The sequence below is a fragment of the Anser brachyrhynchus genome, assembly GCF_964034855.1.
Source record: "Anser brachyrhynchus genome assembly, chromosome: 1".
Taxonomy (NCBI): Eukaryota; Metazoa; Chordata; class Aves; order Anseriformes; family Anatidae; genus Anser; species Anser brachyrhynchus.
The window spans coordinates 115,531,175-115,554,543 of record NC_137694.1 but is presented as its reverse complement, the minus strand read 5'-3'; the positions used below and the strand labels follow the sequence as shown (position 1 = coordinate 115,554,543).

At 39.4% G+C, this 23,369-nt stretch overlaps 1 protein-coding gene across 2 annotated transcripts in view; it reads right to left on the bottom strand.

Moving 5' to 3' along the window:
• The window catches only part of SIM2 (SIM bHLH transcription factor 2), a gene marked incomplete at its 5' end in the record, with an annotated part of 59,548 nt that overhangs the window by 8,622 nt on the left and 27,557 nt on the right, over positions 1-23,369 (bottom strand). For both annotated transcript variants that reach the window (XM_080602824.1, XM_080602825.1), the window contains 6 exons: positions 3,614-4,022; positions 5,043-5,211; positions 7,069-7,216; positions 12,664-12,770; positions 16,210-16,409; positions 18,634-18,719. In XM_080602824.1, the coding sequence (XP_080458950.1) occupies positions 3,614-4,022; positions 5,043-5,211; positions 7,069-7,216; positions 12,664-12,770; positions 16,210-16,409; positions 18,634-18,719 (1,119 nt within the window). The remainder of the gene's footprint in view (positions 1-3,613; positions 4,023-5,042; positions 5,212-7,068; positions 7,217-12,663; positions 12,771-16,209; positions 16,410-18,633; positions 18,720-23,369) is intronic.

Below are 23,369 nucleotides of genomic sequence, written 5' to 3'. Positions count from 1 at the left end.
TTGCAGGCAGTTTTATCTGCTACGTGCTTTTCCAGAGCTTTGATGGCTTGGCATGATCATCTTAAAATCTCTGATCTCTCCAAAAGAAACTATTTTCCATAGTGAAAAATGTCTCTGGCCTACGGCATTTTTGGCAGATGCCTCTATGGATGTGATGTGGAATAGCCCTAGCATCCAACCCGGTTGCCAGATGTCATATTTGGCATTGCCTTTGGACTGAAGATAATGATGCTAAGCAGATCCTCTCTGCTTTGAAGCTTACTAGCTGTCAGTTTTTCAGTGAACCACTGAAAAAAGCAACAGTTGACAATGTAAGGAAGATCAGATGCCCCTTTCAATTCGAAGCAAAAAGTTGCTTCCAAAGATCCAGATTTCTCTTTTGCCAGCAGTCTCAGCAAAAGTACAACAGGGCTAATTCTACCTCAAGAGGAAACAAACTTGGGAACAATTAGAGATAAATCCTCTGCTTGCAATGGCTGCTCTGTTTTTCTCTCCGCATTCTCAGCGCTGTGTGTGGACTCCAGCAATGATCTCTGACCAGGCTTTAGTTTGACCATATTCTTTTTTCCTTCCTAAATAGCGCAAGTGTAAGGGATCTTGCAGAGAATTAATTGTACCAAGTCAATTTTCATCAAATGCCCAATAGCTAAGCATCCATTAAAATACATCTCCGCTCAAAAGAGAACCCACATATTCCAACTTAAGCAGCAAAAGCTTAAGTACAAGTAGAATCACAAGGAAGACCTGCTGGTATCAGAGCTCCATTTTCCTGGTCACAAGAAAATGGTGAAGGTATGCATGCATGATGAAACAGAAAAATACCAGCAGTTGCTTGCAGCATTTTGTCGATTTTTTTTTTTTTTTCCCCTAAACAGATTCAGTAGTATTCCTGTGTAATTCTGGTAGCTATCTGCCCACATCTACCAACTGATGGTAAATTGCTTGTCTGCTGCTGTGCTCACCAGGCTTTTCTGGCAAATTTTATGGCTGTGTTCAGTTTTACAAACTGTTCTCTGAAAAGGCTGCTCTTTCCACATCAGTTCTCAGTATATCTGATGGCAACCTCTGAGTAGTCAGAGGTGGGTCTACTTTCTCAATCAGTCTGACAGCATCCATTAGTCTGGAAGCAGAGAAGAAAAGCTGGGCTGACTTCTGTACATGCAGGATAGCTTTGTTCCTGGAGACTTACTGGTGGTGATTTACTTTCATCCTTATACTTCTCAAAATATATAGCTTCTTTGTCACCCACAAAGACGCAGCATCTTTAGAAGAGACAAAACCATTCCTAAAACATCTCATAGAATCACAAAATAACCCAAGTTGGAAGGGACCCACAAGGGTCACTGAGTTCACCTCCTGGCTCTGCACAGGACCACCCAAAAATCAGACCATGTGTCTGAGAGCATTGTCCAAGTGCTTCTTGAACTCCAGCAAACTTGGTGCTCTGACCACTTCCTATCGCTTCTAGTCTAAAGCTACTCCTTTTGACATCCAGCCCACAACAGTAGCAAAAGGAAGCCAGCACACTAGAGGAGCTCAGGAAAAAAAAAAAATAAAAATTAAGCTGTGCTAGGCTGTAAGAAAAGCTTTAATTTTACTTATTTTCAACCTAAATACAGGACAATAAAGTAAAATATGACAGTCAGCTAGGTGACTTCAAACGGCCCCATGAAGGACAGAACCCTGGGCAGAAGTTATTTTGTGGGAGACATGCTCACTCTCTGATACCATCTTCTCTCTCTTGTAGTAAGTTCGTATTTTAACATCTGCAGATGTTCCCTTCAAATCTGAAATACTTAATGTTATGTCCCTATGTGAAAAAAATGCTTGTTTCTGGTATACAGAGAATTTTGAGCTTATCTTTTCTAGCTTTTTTTCTAATAATATTTTTTATTTATTTTTCATTACTGCTACCTCCATCACATCCATAATGAAGTTATAAGAAAGGAATGTTTCCATCCAACTTTATAACAGTATATCAAACAGCCAGCCCCCATTGGTGATTTTTAAATAATCAAAATGGTGTATGCAGATCAATGTAATGTATGTGAGATCTAAGGATTAGTGTTTCTTTAGCTTGTTTACATTATTTACTTTATAGCTTTGAAAAGTTATTTCCTATAGGTTGCCACCTCAGAGAAATCAACGTCTTCAGTGCTTCCTTCAGAGAATTTGAGCTAACCGTCTTCATAGAGAGGTGACACAGTTGATCAGGGGGAGCACTGAAGACATTTTAAATGAAGCACGGAGACAGAGCATTTCATTTCGTCATGCCGTGTAGTAACTGTAAGGTACTGACACTCAGAATGACTTCATATTCAGAAAGAACAACCTGCAATTTTTGTGGAAACAGATCATGTTTATTTTAATTTCTGTATGTGGACTAAAGTTCATTTGTTTCTTCCTGACTTCAGTGATGACTTACCTCGGTAATTCCACTACACAGCTCCGACGGTGCAAAGCATGAAGGCCAGTATTAAAGGAGGTGGTATCTCTGCCCTGTTCTAAAAGTGATTCTGGTGAATACATTTTTGCAACTGATGCTTTGATAATAGAATCACAGAATCACAGAATGGTTTGGGTTGGAAGGGACCTTAAAGCCCATCCAGTTCCAACCCCCTGCCATGGGCAGGGACACCTCCCACCAGCCCAGGCTGCCCAAAGCCCCATCCAGACTGGCCTTGAACACTTCCAGGGATGGGGCAACCACAGCTTCTTTGGGCAACCTGTTCCAGTGCCTCACCACCCTCACAGTGAAGAATTTCTTCCTAATGTCTAATCTAAATCTACCCTCTTTCAATTTAAATCCATTCCTCCTTGTCCTATCACTGCACTCCCTGACAAAGAGTCCCCCCCCAGCTTTTCTGTAGCTCCCTTTGGATACTGGAAGGCCTCTCTGAGGTCTTCCTGGAGCCTTCTCTTCTCCAGGCTGAACAACCCCAACTCCCTCGGCCTGTCTTCACAGGAGGGGTGCTCCAGCACCTTGGTCATCTTCGTGGCCCTCCTCTGGACACACTCTAACAGGTCCATGTCCTTCTTGTGCTGGGTCCCCAAAGCTGAACACAGGGCTCCAGATGGGGTCTCACGAGAGCAGAGCTGAGGGGGACAATCACCTCCCTTGCCCTGCTGGCCGTGCTGCTTTTGATGCAGCCCAGGGTATGTTTGGTTTTCTGGGCTGGAAGTGCACATCGCAAGTTCATGTGGAGCTTCTCATCCACCAACACCCCCAGGTCCTTCTCCTCAGGGCTGCTCTTGATCCTTTCTCTGCTCAGCCTGTATTTCTGCTTGGGAGTGTCCCAGCCCGTGTGCAGGGCCTTGCACTCAGCCTTTCTGAACTCCATGAGATTCACATAGGCCCACCTCTTGAGCCTGTCCAGGTCCTCTGGATGGCATCCCTTCTCTCCTAATACTCCTAATCAAGTGCTTATGGTAAAGGGAAGTGAGATAAGCATGTAAATACTATAAACATACTGGATGTTACATTTCACTGTTTCTGATTTTCTGTATTTCCTGAACATCTTGTATTTCCTGTTTTCAAATTACAATTACAAATATTTCCCAGACACCCCACAGTTTTTCTTTTCCATTTTTCTTTTTTTAAAGTGACACCCACCTTCATAACTCTGTGCAAGATTATGCCGGATGATGTTCACTGGCTGCTCAGGAAGATTTTTGGATGGTGACTGGCTGCTGGGTACCAAGGAGTTGGCATAATGCCACTGGCATTCTCCATTTGTCTGCAGCGTACTCAAGAAAAACCGAGCCACTTCACAAGGTGCTCCTTGAGACTGCCCGAACTTAGAAGGCAGCATTTGCTTTTTGCTACTGAAGACATGAGAATCGACAGGGAAGTGTCCATAATGGTAAGAGAAAGGCAAGCTATATGACGGGGCATATAAAAGTTCACTGTTTTCTGAATGGAAGTTTTGTTCTTGAATGGTGGCAGCGTTCACTGCAGGGCTGGATCGCCAGTTTCCCACCTGGCTGCATTCCAGTTTGTCTGTTTGGAATGAGCTGTATTGCTGGGGGAAAGAAAAAAAGGAGAGTAAGAGAGTTAAATGACTAACTTTTATATGAAACCACGTAACATATCATACAGGCACCCAAAGCTGGGCCTCCTTGAATTGCAATCTCGCTGGCTACAGTGGCTTACCAGTGCATTTGAAATTCCTTGCCTTCACTATACCTTACCTTCACTTAACATGTGAACAAAGAACAATTTTGTCATCCTAATGTTAAGGGTTTATTTGAGAATTTGCCAGCTGGATTTTAGCTAGTGATTGTAGGCAGTTGCAAATACCGGCGGGCGTAAGTTTGTTGCAGAGCACAGGAAGTTACTGATAAGTGCAGTGTCAAACCATTAATGTGATGTTTTGACTGAAGTGTATGTGCTAGATGCATTCAGTGCTTTTTTTTTTTTTTTTTTAAGGTAATAGTAACCTCTTTCAACAATATTCATTGCAGTCTCAGAATGTCTTACAGTGCTTATCAGTATCACCAACCCTGTTTTATGGGTGATCTCCATACATAGCTCCCTTTTGCATCTAGTTCTGGCTCACCCAGTGACAGATATCACAAATCCCACTCCAGCCCTCTGTTTGCTAGGATTCTTTTGTATGAAGCATTCTCCAGCATAAGGAAACTGCCAGTATCTATGTGATGTTTAGAGCTCTGCACATCAACAGTGAATAAGATGTTTTATGCTAGCTCAAATTTTCACTGCACAGCTGTCCTTAATACATTGCTTTCTTCTTCTAACCAAGAAAACACATTGTTTTTGTTTTTGTTTTGTTTTTAAGCACTTTACATCCTCCAAATCCAGAAGTCTTTCTGTCTGCATCACTTGCCAGAGCTGTTTTGTAATATTTATGCTGTTCACCCCAAGAACATAAGGGTCTGGTTGTATTCTGGCCTACAAGGACGTTCTTGCAGCAGAGCATGCTGTAGTCAGTTTTACAGTAAATTCAGTTCCAGAGGATTTCTGTCCTGGCTCAAGGACTCTACCACAATAACTGGTGAGTAAATACTGCTGAAAAAGTTACCTGTTGTGGGTAAGGCGTTGTTCTGAGTTTTGCCTTCATTTTATTACTTTTGGGTTTTACTATTTTCCTTGTTTCCTGCGAGGTAGATACTGAGTTTCTGCACGAAAACTGTGACTTAGAAATGGTAACCTGGTCCAGTGACAACTGAAGTTCCTTATACTCAATATCTCTGCAAAAGAACAGTCCAATAGATTACGTACTCAAACATACCACACAGATTCAAAATAACTCCTTTGAAAATACATTAGCTTTCACAATGTTTTCATTCGTCCAAGAATGAGTCTGCAGTACTAGACTGGGGATGCTAGCAGGTAGTGAATTTTATGGTCTGACTGTTTCCACAGGAGTCTGGCATACACATTCCACTGGGAACAGAGTTTTAACATCTTTGCATTAAATGTCCCTACTCTCTGACCCTAAGCTTATCCCAACTTTCTCTCAGCTATCTGTGGCATTTTGGAATCACGGCCATGTCAGCTGGTAGGAAGACACAGATCAATTCATACATCTTCTCCTTAGTCAAGAATTGGTCTCTTTCCTGGCTCTCACAACTTGCTCTGAGGAGAGGTTAAAGGAGCGATGTTTCTCTCCTGTCAGCGCAATGCCCTTGTAACTAGGCCATCGGAGCTGCAATATTGTTTTTCTCCTCTGTTTTGTTCATTTTGACTTGTTCTACATACAGGGCAGATCTACAAAAATGGCTAAAAAACAAATCAAGGACAGACTATGGATCATATATTGAAACATTAATTGATATATTCCTGATGATTAAATGGTCTCCCCTTGTTTTGTCTGTAGCAACATTGGAGCATATTTTTGAAACGATAACTTTAAACAAACAAACAAACAAAAAAACATACTTCTCTGACACTTCCTATCTAGAACTCTTTTCCATTGCTTTTTGATGGTGAACAACCTGGAATTAAATTTGAAGATTATACTGTTATGTCCCTGGCATAGTTTCCTCTTTTTTTCATTCAAATCACTTGCCCCAACTTATGGGACTCAATCAGGTTGCAGGATGGAGTCTTTCCTTAGTGCTGCTGCTCTCACATCTGTATAGGAATGACTGCAGCATTGGCCAATGTGTCTAGCGCTGCGTACCTCCTTCAGGTAGTTTGAGGAAACATCCTGTGGTTGCTACCTGGTCATACACTTTAACTCCTCAAGATCAGGTAGTAGAAACAGCAGTATCATATGCAAACACATATGACCCTACCACAAACATCATGCAAACATAATTTACTTTCAAGCCAGTTAAGAAGCGGACAAGTCTAGGCAAAAGGGTATGTAGTTCCCTGCTTTTTTCTGCTGCTTTTCAACAAAAGCAGTGCCCTTTATCATTTTTTAAAAAAATATTTTTATTTTTTAAGGTAGTCTTTTCAGGCACAGTCTGTTCCGCTGTTACTTATCTCCTTTATTCCACGTGGGTTTCTGTCTCTCTCAGGTTGATATCAAGACAGGAATTTCGTCACCTTCACCTTTACGACTTGAACCAGGATTCATAAACTGCATGCCCAAACCTCTGCACATTCACAAGCTCAGTGGAAGCCGCTTGGCATTGTGCGAAGATAGTTTCACCCTGACTGTCTGCAACCCAAGGCAAGTGAGGGAATCCTTGGTGATTCACCCACCCCCGGAAGGAGTAACGCTTCCTAACATTTCTCTGTCTCGCAAACTGACGCCGTGACCTCTGCTGGGCAGCTGTATCTCTTGCTGTGTCAGGACAGCACCACTGCAGTTCTGATGCCAATTACAGAACCAGGTCCAGGTCTAACACAAAAAGCTACCAGTGGTACTACACATTCAAGCAGATGGTATATGAAATAACCATCAAAAATACTAGCTCTTTTTAGCTCAATGTGCTTCTGTAACTAAAAGAGGGAGGATATGAGGAGAGAAAAATGGCTGCAACATACAAACACAGAATGGTACTGGAAGACACAAGTAAAGCAAACTTAAAGGATTCAATTAGTAATGAATCAATTGCTGATAACACGTAATGGTACAAAGTATTTTGACTTACGTAAGGACATAATTGACACTCACTATGCAGTGAGGCCGTGATGAACGGCTGTTATGCACAATGGTAGCGTAGCTCTGTACCCAAACCCAGCCTCCATGCTTGGACAGTAGTCGATAGTACTTGGTTGTGACTTGGCCTTTCACCAGCACTGCGAATAAAATACAAAAAAGCACTTCACATTGCTTGCACTTGTGACCACTTCCTGGAGAGATTTATTTGCAAGGGAGGGAATTTTCTCCCTCCTTACCCTTTTTTAGACCTCCTCCTCCCACCAAACACAAGTTAGCTTCCTTGCAAAAATACCTGTCCTACTCTTTTACATCATTTCATGATGTCACATTGTTGTTTACAAGTAGCATGTTCTCAACTATTAAGGCTTGTATTCTTTCTTTTCCAGTTCGCCCTGCTCTCTTCTGCTTACATTCAGCAAAAAACACTTACTATTTTTAATCTTCTAACTGAAAATGAGAAGTTCAAGGCAGCAGAAATATTTTGAAGTGGACACAACTGTCTTGAACTTTTCCAGCATATTTGGGAAGCACTTTTGATATTCATAGCTTCAAAGATAACTGTATTTTGCAGTGGATTTTATGCTATGATACTTTTTCCTATGTAAGCACTACATTTTGAAGGTTGATTTGAAAGAGCAAAATTAAAATGTTATTTGGTTCTTAAGCAAACAAATAAAGACAGGGCCAGAGATATGAATCAGTTATCAGATAGATTTCACTAGAAATGTAATCCTCTAAACACCAGCTTGGACTCTCTGTGAACAAAGATGTTTTGGCATAAGGCTATGCTATGAGTTGTGCAGCATCTTTAAATATTTAATCTAGCCACAAATCTTTCTGGTCCAGTGCCAGGCATTTATCCAATGATTCACCAGAATATAATTCCCAGCCTTCAAAGATTCTTTTTCTCTTGTGTGACCCAAAAGCATGTCTTTATGAAACTCAACCTTCTTACTCCCCTATACAATTAGTTATTTATTTTAAATTAGGAAATAAGGGATTGATTTTGATACTCAAATTATTTAAAAAAAAAAAAAGTAATCAATAGCAGCAGTTCCTTGTAGCTTTGTGTAATACATGATGAAAAAATTGAATTACTGCTTTCCAATGTAGGATTTATACTACTTTGAATTCATTAGCAAAGCTCACTGTAATTTTGTTCTCTTACTATACATGCTAGGTGCAGAAACAGAGCAGAAATAAGCTGATCAAACAAGTTGCCTCTTTCAGTACACTCTAGTAGAGGAAATGATCAATTGAAATTGAAATTTATGGCTTTATATTTAGTGTTCATAGGAGATTCTTCTGACAGGGAGGACATCCAGTATTAAATTGAGAACAAAAAAGTGCATAATTTTGGGGGGGGTGTCCAGATTATTAATTAATTTTATGGCCAGCAGTCAACACTGGAGTTGTGTTTTTTTTGTTCATATTTTACTTGGGGCAGTGTGGGTTTGTAATTTCAATAAATATCAAAGACTGCAATAGTGTGGATAACGTAAATAGCCCAATGGAAGACTGACAGAAATAGAAGAGCAATAGTGTTTGTTCTTGCTAAGAAGTCTTTTAAGTCTGTTGCATGGGGGTCCTCTCTCTGAACTGTTTACTCTCCTGTCCACTTGTACAAGTCACAACATATTTAAGTTTTTCTTCAAATCAAGTTAATCTCCCTAAGAAAATCAGGTTCGTACTAAATGACTGTAGAACTATTTAGAGTTTGAAGTCTCTCATACATCATCTTTTTGCCTCATGCTTACAGGTGTTCTTTCTCATGCCTACATTTCTACACAGATTGATTGTAGAGAGGCAGGGAGAGGAGGACCTATGTGCAGATATTAAAAAAAAATAAAATAAAAAAATAGGGGAAATGTTTATAGTTTCATAAACACACACACAAAATATATAGACACATATACTCTTAAAGTGCAATATGTCACTCCAAAGTAAAGGTGTTGTATCTGCTACTCACAGATTCAGTCTAATGATGCCAAATAAACCTGTTGTAAAGATATTTGTTAATAACCAATCAAGTTCCGTGGATTCACAATGTCTCTTGCCATTCTATAATCCAAATTGTCCACTCCTAGCAAATGATACTTACGTTTTGGCTTGGATAATATAACAAATATTTTTGTAATGGGGCCTCAGTTTTCCACAATGGAGATTAATGCTCTAGTGGTTCACCAGCTATCACAGAGTTCTTCCATGTGCTTTGGCTTTTCACTAACTCTTTTTTTTTTTTTAATCCCTGTTTTAGCTCTCCAGTTAAGACAGTATTTTAAAAGATGTGAAAACCACTGAGGACTACAGTGTTCAGCCTTCCTTCCTAATTACATGGACAAACCAATATTTCTCTTGGGACAGGGGAGGACTCCATGTCTCCTGCATTTTTAGCAATGTGGGGAAAGTCTGACCTTGGCTAAGGGACAGTAGCTGTGCTTCTGATACAGTAAATGAGGTCAATTTCCATTTGGCTCTTGGTGAAATTATCCTGTTTGATGCTGATTGGGAAACCTCAGAAATGGGAGTGAGGTAAATCCACTACCAAGATGATCTGTGCAGGCTCAGACTTCTTGGTGGCCTCCGCTGCAATCAGACAGGGAGGACTCAGTGGCTTTAGCCTTGGCTCTGAGATGTGCCATTTGTAGCTGGGTGTTCCTGTGTTGTGGTTCCCTCCTGGTTTAGCAGGCAAGCTGAAAAAGGCATTGGGCTGGCTGGGCTGGTCCTTCTGGCCTGTCACAAATGGCTATTTTAAAAGGCTCCAGCAGGCTCACAGGCATGTGGCTGGGAGTTGCCAGCCTGCACTTCAAGATACCACTCAGAGAAATGGACTTCTTGGTTCTGCTCTCGCAGCAGTTACTGGTTTAGCTTCCCTGGTGCACACAACCTGGCATGTCATTGGCCCAGCTCTTGGGTGGTGTGGTCAGGGGTTGGCGCCCCAGCAGCCTCTACAGTTCTTTTACCCTCTTAAAAACTAGTGCAGCTCTGCCAGAAGGCTGGATTGCCAGGGGAGCAACAGCAGATTCAATGCCCTGGACAGCAGACTGTGCTCTCCCATAAGATAGGTTCTATAAATACATAGGTTGACTTCCAGGAAGCAGCAAAACATTTTGGTGATGGCATCAGATGGGGCTGTGGGTTGCCTTGCCAAGGCACAGAGATGTGATTCTTTTAAGAGTTTATAATGTGGGAAGAGCAATGATGCTACAACATGTGGGATGCACAAAATCTTCCTCACAGAAAGATGGTGGTACAAATGATTTTTTTTCATGAGAGATGATTTCTCTGAGGCCAGAAAAATAGTTTGTCTGTTCTGGAATAGAGGAATATTTTGTCTGGACTGGAAGAGCTTCTCTAGCCTGTCTTTTAGATGAAAGTTTCTAAATCTAAGGAGACGTTCTAAATGTCTTTCAGAATGAAAGGAGTCATCATTTGTGTGGCCACATTTCCCCTGTTGCAGAGAAAACACTGTGTATATTGATGGTGCTATAGAAATAAATAGCGCTAGTTCAAATATCAGAAGCTTTTTCATAGAGCAGGAAGTAAATCAAATGTTTAAAACAGGAAACGCTGTTTACTGCCAGCACACCTTAGGCAAATATTCACGTCTACATTTTCCTCATAGTCTGATGTTCTTTTTATATTCCATCTAACTTGTTCCCCTCACTGTTTCCTTTGTTTTGTTCTCTGTGCTGCCTAACAAAGTTCACTAACTTCAGGTCTTCAGTTTGGGCTTTTTTTCCTCTAAGAAAGAGCAATCGGTTACCCTATTTTAGGGTTGCTATATTTTCCTTTTTTGCTTAATACCCTTATTAGGTGTAAGATGTTTCTCTCCAGATTTCTTCATCAGATGACACTTAATCATCAGATTGTTTTATAGAAGGGTACGTCAAACCTGCCAACCTTTTACTGTTTGTGTTCCTCAGACATTTGCTGATGGATGGTGGGTGAGTTATAACAGTGCTCCCCAGAGGAAGTTTGTACACTTTACATCTGTTTTAATAATTCCTGTTGCTTAGTATTCTGACCATGATCCTGCACTGTTCCTACTGTTGCCCAAACATTAGCCATTTCCTTCTTTTTGCTTCTTGGCATTTAATTGCTATGATCTTGTATTTTTTTTTTCTGATTTTAAACTTTACAATAATTTATCTTTGCAATTCAGGTACAGTATCTAGGGACTGTTTTCAGTTATTCTGTTTTGTTAATGTTTTTTGTTTGTCTGTTTGTTCCCTTTTTTTTTTTTTTGAGTAAGTCAGTAAACATGATGTGTCTCTTTTTAAAACTCCAGTCTGACATAGGTCAAACTGGTAGCCAAACTACAGATCTTCTCCCACACAGACAGAGCTATCCATGACTCTGCTCTAAAATGGATAAACTGTTTTCCAGAGATGATTGTGGCTATATTGGAAGCATCTGTATAATGGTTGATATGGGTATTTTAAATAGTCATGTACAAATAAAGACTAATTTTTTTACAGGTTGACATTCACAACCAGATGCAGAAATTAGCACTACAAAAAGGATGCCCCCAATATGGCATTCTGTAATCCCTGATTACAGAATCATCCTAGTTTATATTTTATATTGACTCAAAACCTTCAATAGCATTATGGTAAATATGATCTTGCTGTAAAGATCAACTTTTGCTTTTGCAGGTGTAGTACACATGGCCATCAACAGAATTCAGTACTTGGAGTTCCAGCACTGATTTGTGCCAAACACAATTACATCCTTCTTTTATATTCCAAATCCTCATGAACAGCACAGAGTAAGGTGAAGAACCAACTACCTTGTCCTTCAGGAAGCCTAAAAGAAGTATTTGACTCTGGCTGCTTTCAGTCCACAGAAGCAATCTGGAAAAAAATTCACTGACATTGGTTTTTGGATTTCATCTTTGCATCGTATGGGCTGCAACAGACTGAGCCAAGTCCAGATTTCAGCTATTCCCTCAATTTGCTTCTCAAATTAATGTGCTACTGAATGAACTACTTCCCAAATCCAGATGTTTGAAGATATGATTAGTGTCTCTGTTGGCAGATGGGGAATTATTAAACGTGTAATTTTTTTTCCTGACACTCCATTCTCCAAACCTCATCCACATGCTATTAATGAACATTCATCTCAGGATTTTTTGGGTTTGCATTCACTTCAAACATGGGTTGATTATTACTAACATGTTTCAGAGGAATGGGGAGCTCTTGCATAATTTTTCTTCTAACAACAGAGGATAGTAAAGTCCAGATTTTCCCGTCTTGCTCACTCACTTGCTCTTTTGTATTTTCTTTTTTTTTTTTTTTCTTCAGGAGTTCACTACCCAGAATCAAGTCCACATTTTCAAAAGAGCTCAGATCCTTTAAGTCTAAGATAAAAGTACCCAGATATATTTGTATAAGCACAGCATATTCACTATCTAGCTTATTTGCAGAAGTAATCATTTCCTTAAGTGACAGCCAAGCACTTTTGAAAATCAAGCTTCAGTCAAGACATGGAAACCTTTCTTTACTTTCCAGCATAGTGCCTGTTGCCTGCAAAACTTTTCACTCTGGCTAATAAATTTCAGTCTAGCATTCTTTTTACTTACACAGATGATGAGCATATCGTAAATGGAACACATCACAGCCATGAACATGGTGGTAGAGAGTTTTTTCTATCAGATCTTGGGGCTCATATCCAGTTAACTCAGTCACTCTAGAAAAGGAAGATTCCATAATAAGCAAAAGCTCTAGGAATATTCAGTTTCATTAATCTAACTTTTGATTGTGCCAACAAATCAGGTACCTAAAAACCGTAGGACAAAATATTAGTTTTGGAAACAGAATCCTCATCTTTATAAGAACATAAACCCTCTCAACCCAGCCAAAGCAAGGTGCAGCTATTCCCTGGCCAGCCTTACACACAGACAGGAAAGAGTTCTTTTACTTATTTCAGCTTTGGGCTTTTGCCACCGCCATGCATGATCCTTTGCACAAAAATCCAGTTGAGGAGCCAGTCACGAAACAATAAAACTACTCTTGTGCACTGCTGACAAATTTTCATTTGCTTTTGCAAACATACAAGCATAGCATGTATGTCAGTCCATAGAGGCTGTGATCATGGTCTATAAATAAATTCAGGCTAATGACTAACAGAAGAAGGAAGCAGGAGTTTATTCCAGCTAAGAATGTGGAGAGACAAGGAGCTATGAAGATCACAAGCTAAGAAAAGGAAAGCTGAAGCTAGACTTGAGAAAAACTTCCTCACTTGAGAAGAAGGGGAAGAATAATGGAAGAATTTGAAACAGCAACATCTCTGCAGACATTAAAGAACAAGGCTGCACTGGCCAGAAATACACTGGGACACACCTAAAAGTCTCCTGGAGGTTGGCTTCCAGGTTAGACTCTTCTGGAAGGAATCCAGTTCACAAGTCTAAGGCCTCCTAATGACACAAACTGCAGCACAGTGAGTGAGGATGGCCAGGACATTCACTTCAAAAGGATGCTGCTGGTCTGAACTAAAACACTGATGTAGATACACTCCGTATCAAGGAATAACACAGCAGCATCTACAGAAAGGAATGCAGGGGTCTCAAGCAACATGTGCCACTGAGGGCTGCAGATAATGTAAACTTTTTTTTTCTTTTTTTTTCTTTTTTTTTCCCCTTTTCCTGTTCTCTCTCTCTCTTTTTTTTTTTAATAACTATTATATATCTTATTTACTCTTGCTTTAGCACTAAGTAATCATGTGGACTTCAAGGAAATCAGAAAAACAACAACAACAGAAAAAAACAATGCCTTCATGGCCTGAGTTCTTACAAATACAGTACAAATACATCCATACCTCCCCTACCTATACCTTCATTTGGGAAAGTCTTGCATGCCTTTGCCTCAGGGATGACCAACGCAGAGCGAGCATGTGTGCTCTCTTTCTGCAGCAGGCTATGTGAGCACATGGTTCTGTTTCTCCTCTGCAGTGTGCCCTGTCCTTCCTGGTTTACAGTTCTAGGAGCCCAATTTCTCACTTAAGAATTTAATCACCTATCAGTGTGATGAAATACTGGTATAAAGTCCCGTTCAGATTTCAATGCTCCTTCTGGATTTACTGCAATTAAAACAAAGCTGGCAGTTCGTTCTGCTCACTTAATGGGTGAGTACAGAGACAGTTAATCCAGAAAACAAACAAGCAAAAAGCTACAAACCCAAGCCAGGTGTGAATGTTTCTGGAAATGCAGCTTCACTTTAAAAGTTGGAATCTAGAAATAAACTTAGCTGCTTGATGTCCTTAACACAAAAGCAACCCCTCAGTAAGCTGCTGTAGGGAGCCTGGGCTCTGAGTGTTGTTATCTGTGACAACGCACACGGAGAAAGAAAGAGCTTGCCCTAATGATCAGCTCTGCCCTCTAGAGTTCCCTAAAACCTTTGTAATCTCTGTAGCAATGGAAAAATAGGCTGCACCACCTAAATCAGAAGCTGCAGATCATTTAGAGGGAAGCGGCTGCCTCCTTTTTCCAGTTACCTTGACAAATGAACATTTTACATTGTATTGAGCATCTAGAAAGTCTTGCCTGTTTCTTACTATGGCTGTAATGCTGTAATGCCTCTCTGCTCTGTGACTGTTACCTCTAAAGATCTACCAACTCTTTTTCTTGCATGGATACCAGAAGCAAGCCTGAAAACAGTTTTGTCTTATTCCTAGTACACCCCTACTTGGGGCAAATATAACTTGGTTTGCTCAGCTGGGAAAGCAAAGGGCTCTGGTAGCGCTTAATACCCCCAGCTATCCTGTGTGTGGATGACACACATCTGCTCTTTGGTAAACACAGATATGCAAGAGTACTGGTTATATCTGTGCTCCTGTCAACACCTCTGGTTATACTGTCTCCTTTGAAGACACTTATGTCTCCAGGCAGTTCCTCTTAGGCACATCATTTCCTTTTTTCCACATGCAAAGACATGTTGCTGAACCCTGTGTGCTTCTTTGTAGCTGTTACATTAAGTAAAGCATGCCAAAAAAAAAAAGAGAGAGAGAGAGAGAGAAAAAAAAAAGAAGAAAAAAAGAAGAAAAAAAAAAAAGGAAGGATTCCAGAAACAACTAGTTCTTTGTATTTTAGCAGCTGATGGCCCACTATCTCATTGACTTAGCATGGAAAAGAAGCATGTTCTTGCATGGTTGATCTGCCATGCAAAACTTCCCCAGTCTTGGATACAGTCTTTTTCACTGTTACACATAAATATCATTTCTGCTTCTCACAAATCCAGCATGTCAGGGAAATGAGAGAGTATGTGACATACTGCTCCACATGCAGGGATTTCTAAAGAATGATCATCTTGTCAATGATCAAGTCTGTTATATTGTCTGGGAACTGGGCTTTTCCCCTGAAGGTATCTTGAACTGAACTGTACAAAGAATCATTGTATACTAAAAGACAGCAAGTTTTCAAAAAGGGTTAAGTGAGTCATTTCACAATTCCTTCAGTTTTGTTTTTGTGCTCTTCTCTTCCTAGCTGGTATGTGAGCCACATCTACCGAGGGTGGAGACGAGGTTCTCTTTCCTAAGCAGAAATATTTTCCCAAGTTTTCTTTAGGAAGGCGGTGTTTCCAAGTAGTAGCCAATGGAATTCATTTTCTTTGCTTCCTTCCAACCCCAATTAGTAGGGTTGGTTTCATTGTTAAGGCATTAAAATGTTAAGGCATTAAAGTGTAAAACACTCTTACTACTTTTTTTTTCTTACTACTTTGCCAAAAGCTTTCTGGATGACCCTGAAAAGTAATTTGAGCTCAGTGTTTCAATTACAGATGATGGTGCACGATTATTACTTCCACTAGGTTTGCATGTTAAAATTTATCTTCTTTAAGGTAAAAATGTTTTACTGCTCTTCTGCACATTAATCATAGCAACAAGGCTTTAGCTGACTCTCTGAAAATGTAGTGAACTATTAGTTAAAGTATACAGGCTCATATGTTGGCATTCAAGACAAAGTGTGGCCTATCCAGCTACCTGAAGAGCTTTGAAGAGCTCATAGTGTTTGTCTTCCAGATTTATTTTGTACTGCTTTCCTTTTTATAGGTATTTTGATTTGTTTGGAAACCACCGCAACTTATAACACTTGACTTTGAAAACATTTTATGCTAGAAATGAAATAGCTGCTTACCTGGAATCTAGGAATATTAATTTTAAGTCCAAACTTGCTCTGAACATAAACATGTTACTGTGAAGTTTGATCTCAGTGATTGCACTGGGAGGTAAAGATTGACCTACAGCCACCAGTCCAACGATTTGGTAACAGGAATCATACAAAGACATATCTAGCATATACTGCCGTATCTTCAAATAGCCACTGCAATGGATCACCTGGCATGAAAAGAAAACACACTCAGTATCTGATGGCAATGGAAGAGGCTGCAAGTCAGCTGACCACCCAGTTTCAATGAAGTTATAAAGCAATACACCCTTATAACACAATTACTGCATAGTCTTAGGGCTTCAGAAGCGTGGTTAATTTATAAATGGAGATTAAAACACAATAAATGCAGTTTTTGTGTTTACTGCTGCTAACATGATCAATCCAGTATTAAAGCATATGCTCTTTGGGACTAGCTACACTGCTTCCTAGTCAACACTTTAAACTTTCTTAGGTATAAATTTCTTCTAGATCCAGTCAGAATTCTTGTTTGCTAATCAAAAAATCTGGAAGTTGCTTTTTTAAATGTCTCAGATTCTCACTCTCTCATGGGTACACATAAACATCTACTTTTTCATGACCCACTTTTTCTGGTGAAAAACACACACTTCAAAAATCCAGTTGAAGTTAATGTATTGCATTTATAAAGATTAAATACTGTATGTGTAAATGCACTGAAAATGAGTTTTAACTAAGTTCTTCATCTGGCATTCTTTTGGTGTGTGACCAAATCCAGGGTCTTGAGATCAGATTCCTGAATCACCATATACAATTCCCAATCACACGAGTGTTAACTTCAGTGTTGGCCTGTAAAAATTCACAAAGTCTGCTAAAGAGAGGGGAAAAAAAATAATAACCTGGGGACTCTTCCAGAATATAAGATTTATTTGATGTAGTGCTGGTGTTTAGAAATTATTTGTGCTCCTGCCAATTTTCTACTCCAAACAGCAGGCAAGACACTGCCTGGGCTTTGTGGAGAACCAGAAATACATTCGAGACATCCATTATTAATTTCCATATATGCTTGACTTTTAACTGGGTCCAATGTAAAGGAATTAATTTCCAGTGTATTTAGTACTACAAACAACCTACTAAACAGTCACCTATAAATAGGCTCCTCTGGTATGACCTTCCTTCCTCCCCTCCAATCATCAAGTTATTAGTATGCTCAGAAACTTATTTAAGATCTTCCAGCAAATCCTACTAATTCTCATAATACTTGATTCACGAGTTTTTCCTGCACTTTAGCTATTCACATGATATGCTCAATAGTATTAAGTCCTGACCCTAAGTACAAAGAGAATAATAAATTTAAGCCAACATCTTTCTAGAATAATACGTCCTTAACTGTTTCACTGTGTAAACTTGTGATAATGAACAAAAAGAGAAAGAAGGTGATTCCCCTAATTACCTGTCATAAATGGAAAAAAAAAAAATAAAACAGAGATGCCACCACTACAAGCTCTACTTTTTTACCTGATTTCACTTTCTGCTTTGGGACATATCCATTTCTGCTGGGAAGCAGCTGAGCAAACAAGGGCCCGTAATGAAGAACTATCAGTGTAACCAGGTAGATAACAGTGTAAATAAGCAGATATATGTCTGAACCTGGAACACGTTCCTTAAACAAGTCCCGCTTCTCTTGCATTTTTTTCTTTTTGTTTTTGAATGACACGGACAAAACAAATCCTCACCAGACTGTATGTGAAATACCCTTCTCTCCTGATGCTTAAGTGATAAAATTTTACAGTGCAGCTCAAAGAGCAGCAAGTACATACTGTAAAGCTGAGATGAGGAACTACCTGAACGGCAGGTGTTACTGTAGAATTTCAGTCTTTGCTGTGGCTTGCTGATTTCATGTAGTAAATAGAAAATTACTGCAAGCAATAGGATTTGTAAACAAACTTGGTGGCTCAAACCCTGAGCTGATAACGATGATTTAGGGCAATGTTATGGTCTCATTAACATTGAGGTAATTCTAGCCAGGCCACTGAGGTGACCTGTGCAACTCCATGGCTGCTCAAAGTGTGGTAATACCAAGGCAGAGGGAGATGGGACCTTCCTGTGTCTGGATTCCTGCCCCACCTGCCTCCAGTCCCAGAAGGGAATGAGACCTGTCTGTGCTCTCTATTTTCACCCTTGTGGGTGTGCTCCAGGCCCCAGTCTGAAAGATCAGGGAATCAGGATGTGGAAATGTGCTACAAAGCAAACTCTAACTCACTGTGGGAGAGTCTAGAGTTGCATTACTGAGGGAGTCTGCAATCAGCACTTTTGCATCTGTTCTAATACTTCCTGTCAAAGACTTTGCTTTCAGCCACACATATTTAAAAACAAACTAACTGAGTGAACTTGTCTCTTGTTGAATACATGAAAATAAAAGCTCATATACATTACCTTGTAGCCACTGCATGTCAATCCTGCATTCCTCTTGGCTAGGACACACTTCATTCTCAGGAAAAAGGATCTCTCAATTTCATATTCTGAAAGCATAAACCACATTGCTTGTTTTTTACTGAAGATTTCAAAACTGTCCATAGCATTGCCCCTGATGATTTAATAGAAGTGTTTATACCTTAGACAGCAATAGAAGTCAACCACTCTACTTTCCCACTCAGTCTCCACTCTCAGGGTTTATTTTACCTTGATGTTAGGATTCCCTGTGAAAGTTGGACAACCCAGCAGGCCTAGGTGTCAAATTTTCTGTTTTTAACCACCCTTCACAAGGCAATCACCTTGTTTCTGAACAGCCAGGTACCAGCCTGTATTGGTAAAGGGAAGGAAATCTCCTTTGGCACAAAGGTAAGGCAAGGTGCTCTCCTAAGTAATAGCAGAATGGGAAACAAGAAAATGTATTGTTCTTGTAATAATTTGAGTGTCATGCCCAGGCTGGCATAATTCTAGCCTCCATATCCAATATTATTACTTGTTTCACTGACTTCCAAGCTATTCTTGTTAGACGGTTTTTAATGTCTTCAAGGGTAATCTCAAGGAAATTTTTGAAGGCAAATATTGCTCAGGTACATTTGTATTTTCTCCTAAGAATAAGTTATTATTCTCTTTAACAGCTAGCTATTCCCTTTAACATTTCCTGCATCATTAATGGTTCTGAGATTTTATTATTGAAAGTTGCAGCTCAGCAGAAAACAACTATATTAGGAAAAGAAAACTCGTAGCATTTCTATGAATAGGAAAATCAGGGAACCAGAGGGTTCTTCTGATGTGTTGCAATGTGTATTGCTTTTTAAATCCCCACAGAGTTTGATACAAAGCCCCCTATAATCATCTGGATTCTTGCTTTAATTTGACTTAGCTGTTGTGTTCCCAATTTTTGTGAATCCATCACCCAGTTAGCACCTCTTGGCCACACACCTGCAGTGGTTTGAGCCTCAAACCACTACCTGGAAACCAATAAACTCTCTGCATTAAGTTCCAAGTTTAAAGATCTGAAGATATAGCCACAGAAAAATGACTTGGTCAGGAGGGAAGATAAATGCAACATGCAGTGCATGTCAACTAGTATCAGCCTTCCTGAGTATTTGAATTTTCCATTTATCTTCCTAATGCAAATTAGATCCGTATGGGGAAAAACAGGCACTCTAAATGAACTGGCACATCTACTATAGAGTTTTAAATACAAATGTATACAATTTGGTGGGAGGAAGCCATACAGTACAGATTGCTGCTGCTGAAGCATGATCTCATGATTAAAGAATGGATCTGAGAGTTAGGAACGTTGGTGCAATTCATTGCTTTGGTACAGTTTTCTACAGGTTTAGTGCTTGCTCTCTTTTTGCCACAGTCCCATACATGCTAAATAAAGGTAAAGTTCTCTCTTTGAGGGTGCCGTGGGGGAAAAAAAAAAGAAAAAATCACAGTGATGAGGACAATAAAACATCTTTGAGCATGGACTGAGTTGCTAGCATTCTTACATTCTTTTATAAAAAGAGACAATTAGTAAAATCGAAGCTTTTCAAATGTCCTGCCACAAGATTTAAAGGATCTCTTTCAGTATAAAACTCCCTCTGGACACCTTATTCTTTGGTCTTCTTTAGCTACTTCCTTCTTTTTTAAATATTCCAGCAAACTACTGGAGACTAGTGCAGACACTACTACAGAAACACTCAGGTAGCTCTGACTTCACTGTTCCACCAGGAATAGGGTTATGATTAAACTGTGGTCTTTGAGTGTCTATAAAACTATAGTAATACCCAGACTGTAAGACAATGTTTTTTTTTTTCCTTCACTGTTTAAAACTGGAGATCAGTTCATTATTTAGAAAGGGGTCATATCTCCTTGATTTCATGATGGTTAATGGTAGGCAAGAGGTCCCCTTGGAACACCAGTTCTCTTAACTAGCTACAGAATCTTAAGAAAACCAGAGGAATGATTAAAACAACTCAAGGGCAAGGGTTTTGTGTGTTGTGGGAGAGCAGTGTAAGGAAGGATATGTACCCTAATATGAAGTGGTGGGGTGACTGAAATGTGATAGAATTTTACTTAAATGGCAGCTGTGATTTGTGATACCAAAGACTAATAACTGGTAAATTCATTGTATGTAATCAAGTGCAAAATGATACAACTCTAATTTAATAATGATGTATTTATTAACCATTGATCACTGAATTATTATTTTTTAGTTGTGTTGTTGAACCAACATACACTAGTCTCTTAAACCAGTTACATCTCATGTCTGCAATCTGAAGAGGGAAGAATTACCCATTAGGTAACCAGGGACTCATCTGGGAGCTTCCAGTTCAGAGGCTTGAGCTTGCTGACATGAAGATAACCAAGCAAAAGGAGAGATGGCTGGTGTCACCAAACAGAATCTGGACCCTGACCAGCAATACAGCCCTTTTACCTGAACAGGCTAAAGGAGTGAACACATGATGATAAACAAGCCTCTTCCTGTGTGTATTAACTGTGACTGACCGTGCTTGTGTGGGAGCCCAGTGTTGCCATGAGAGTTGTCATTTTGGGTGGGAAAAAATAGAACGTGCTGAAAGGAGGAAAGGAGAACCTCACCATTCCTGGATGGTCTGGGCCATAACAACCCTAAGAGTTACTTTGTAATGACACGTGCCCCGTAGCACAGGTGGATGCACAAGGCCACATTTTTATCCAGCCAGCTGGGATTGTTATGTGGCTAGTTAAGGCTAATGGTCACTTCAGGGTGCCCAGCGAATGATGTGCAGTTACTGCGTGGCATCTGGCACCTTGTTTGCAGCATTGTAACTGAAGAATGCAAAAGCTTTCAGAGTGATTCCTTGTGAGTCTGTGTAAAATCCACTATCAAACTTTGTGACTGGCAAGAACAAGTGGGATCAGGCCATTCATATTGCTTATGCTTATGTGAGCATTTTTTGTGTGTATGGGTTGCTTACAAAAGCACTGTTCTCCCATCCATGTTGATATGTTATTGGTCAGCTCTGTGTATGTGTGTGTCTGTGTGCACCTACTGGGAATAAAACCATCTCCAGATCTGATCAAGAGACTGTAAAATATAAAGGAGCAGTAAGACCAAACCCTCACATAAAGAACCTAAATGTGCAAGACTGTGAACAGTGTGAATTAGTGTTCATATAAACTGATATCTTTACCAGTGTGACTCCCCACTACCCTTAAAAGTAGCAGAAGGGGGTTAGCAAAGCAAAAAAGAACTAAAGTAAATTTGTAATTGTAAAGCAGATTGGGAAATAAAGAACCCTGGTATCCTGCTGGATACTAACACATCCATCAATATAATGCAAAACTTGAGTTGTCACATCCAGGCTGTACTTGATGCAATTAAGATGGTCTACTCTGACGAAGAGAATGTAGAAAGCAAATGAGGTACTTAAAGGTTTAGCAAGCAAAGAGGGAGAAGCTGAATATTCATATAGAAGAAATCAGAGGAGCTGTGAGAAGAGCGATTGCTAATGCATGCTGCCCTGATGCAGAGGTTAATAACAAAACTGTGAAGAGAGAGTAGAAATGCAAGCACAGTTACAAAGCAGGAAAAAGCCTGTAACATAAATGGCCTGCACCTGCTGTAAAGGCAGAATGACTGGAGATGTCCAAGCAAAAGTCTCAAATTAGTAAAGCAAGAAGAACAGTAAATGTAAATACAGCACTTCAGGCGTGTGAATTGAGTATAACTGAATAATCTGATGAGTTAAATGGTTTTATCAATCACAATTAAGCTCTGAAAAAAAAATGAAAAAAATATAACAAACCAACTAGACCTAATAATATGATTATTGATATCACCAGAGTTTTTATCATGTAAATATGTAAGCACAGAATGTATAAATAACAGAAGGAATCCTAGGCTTTCAAGAAGGTAAAAGAGTCTTGAAGCACAGAGGAAATCAATCAAGCACTATCAGTTCTTAAATAGTTCAAGGTTGAGAGAACTGTGGGCTAAGCATGTATATATGAAACTTCAAGGGAGAATAATGAATAGTGAAATGTCATTATTGAACTAGGTTATAAGTAATACTGAAGGAAAGTAGCCTACTAAAGTATTAGAGAATATTCATACTTGTCTAATAATTGAAGCTTAACCATTGTATTTAGTTATTCCAAGATGTTAACTCCATAAATGCATCACTGTAAGTGATGTTAACACCTTTCCTTTAAGTGTTAAAAAAAAGTAAAAATCTATGTATAAATGTAAAATCTGCCAATTTAAACTGAAATATAAAGGTTTATTTATTTATTTATTTATTTAAACAGAGAAAAGACTAAACCCTGGTTGCTGGCATCATCTAATGAAGAACAGCAAAAAAGCTACTACTGAGTAGACCAGAAAGTCTTACTGAGATGTTCCAGCTGAGTTAACACAAAACAAACCATTTGTAACAATCTTTTGTTATTTTTTTCTTCCATATAAAGTAGAGAAGAAAATGTAATCCATTCAAACCCTATGGATATTGATAACTACGTGTTGCTCAGCTTTGTTTGTCTGTCTGTTTGTTTTTTATTAAGGGAGATAGAGAAATAAAACCACATCCAGCATGAAGATGTTTTCATCTCCAAACAAAATAAATCCCCTCTCTCTGTGTGAGGATGTACATAATATTATTAGCAGTGATAATGATTAGAAGAACACTGTTATGTATGTGTTACACATTACAACACTGTAATGTGTG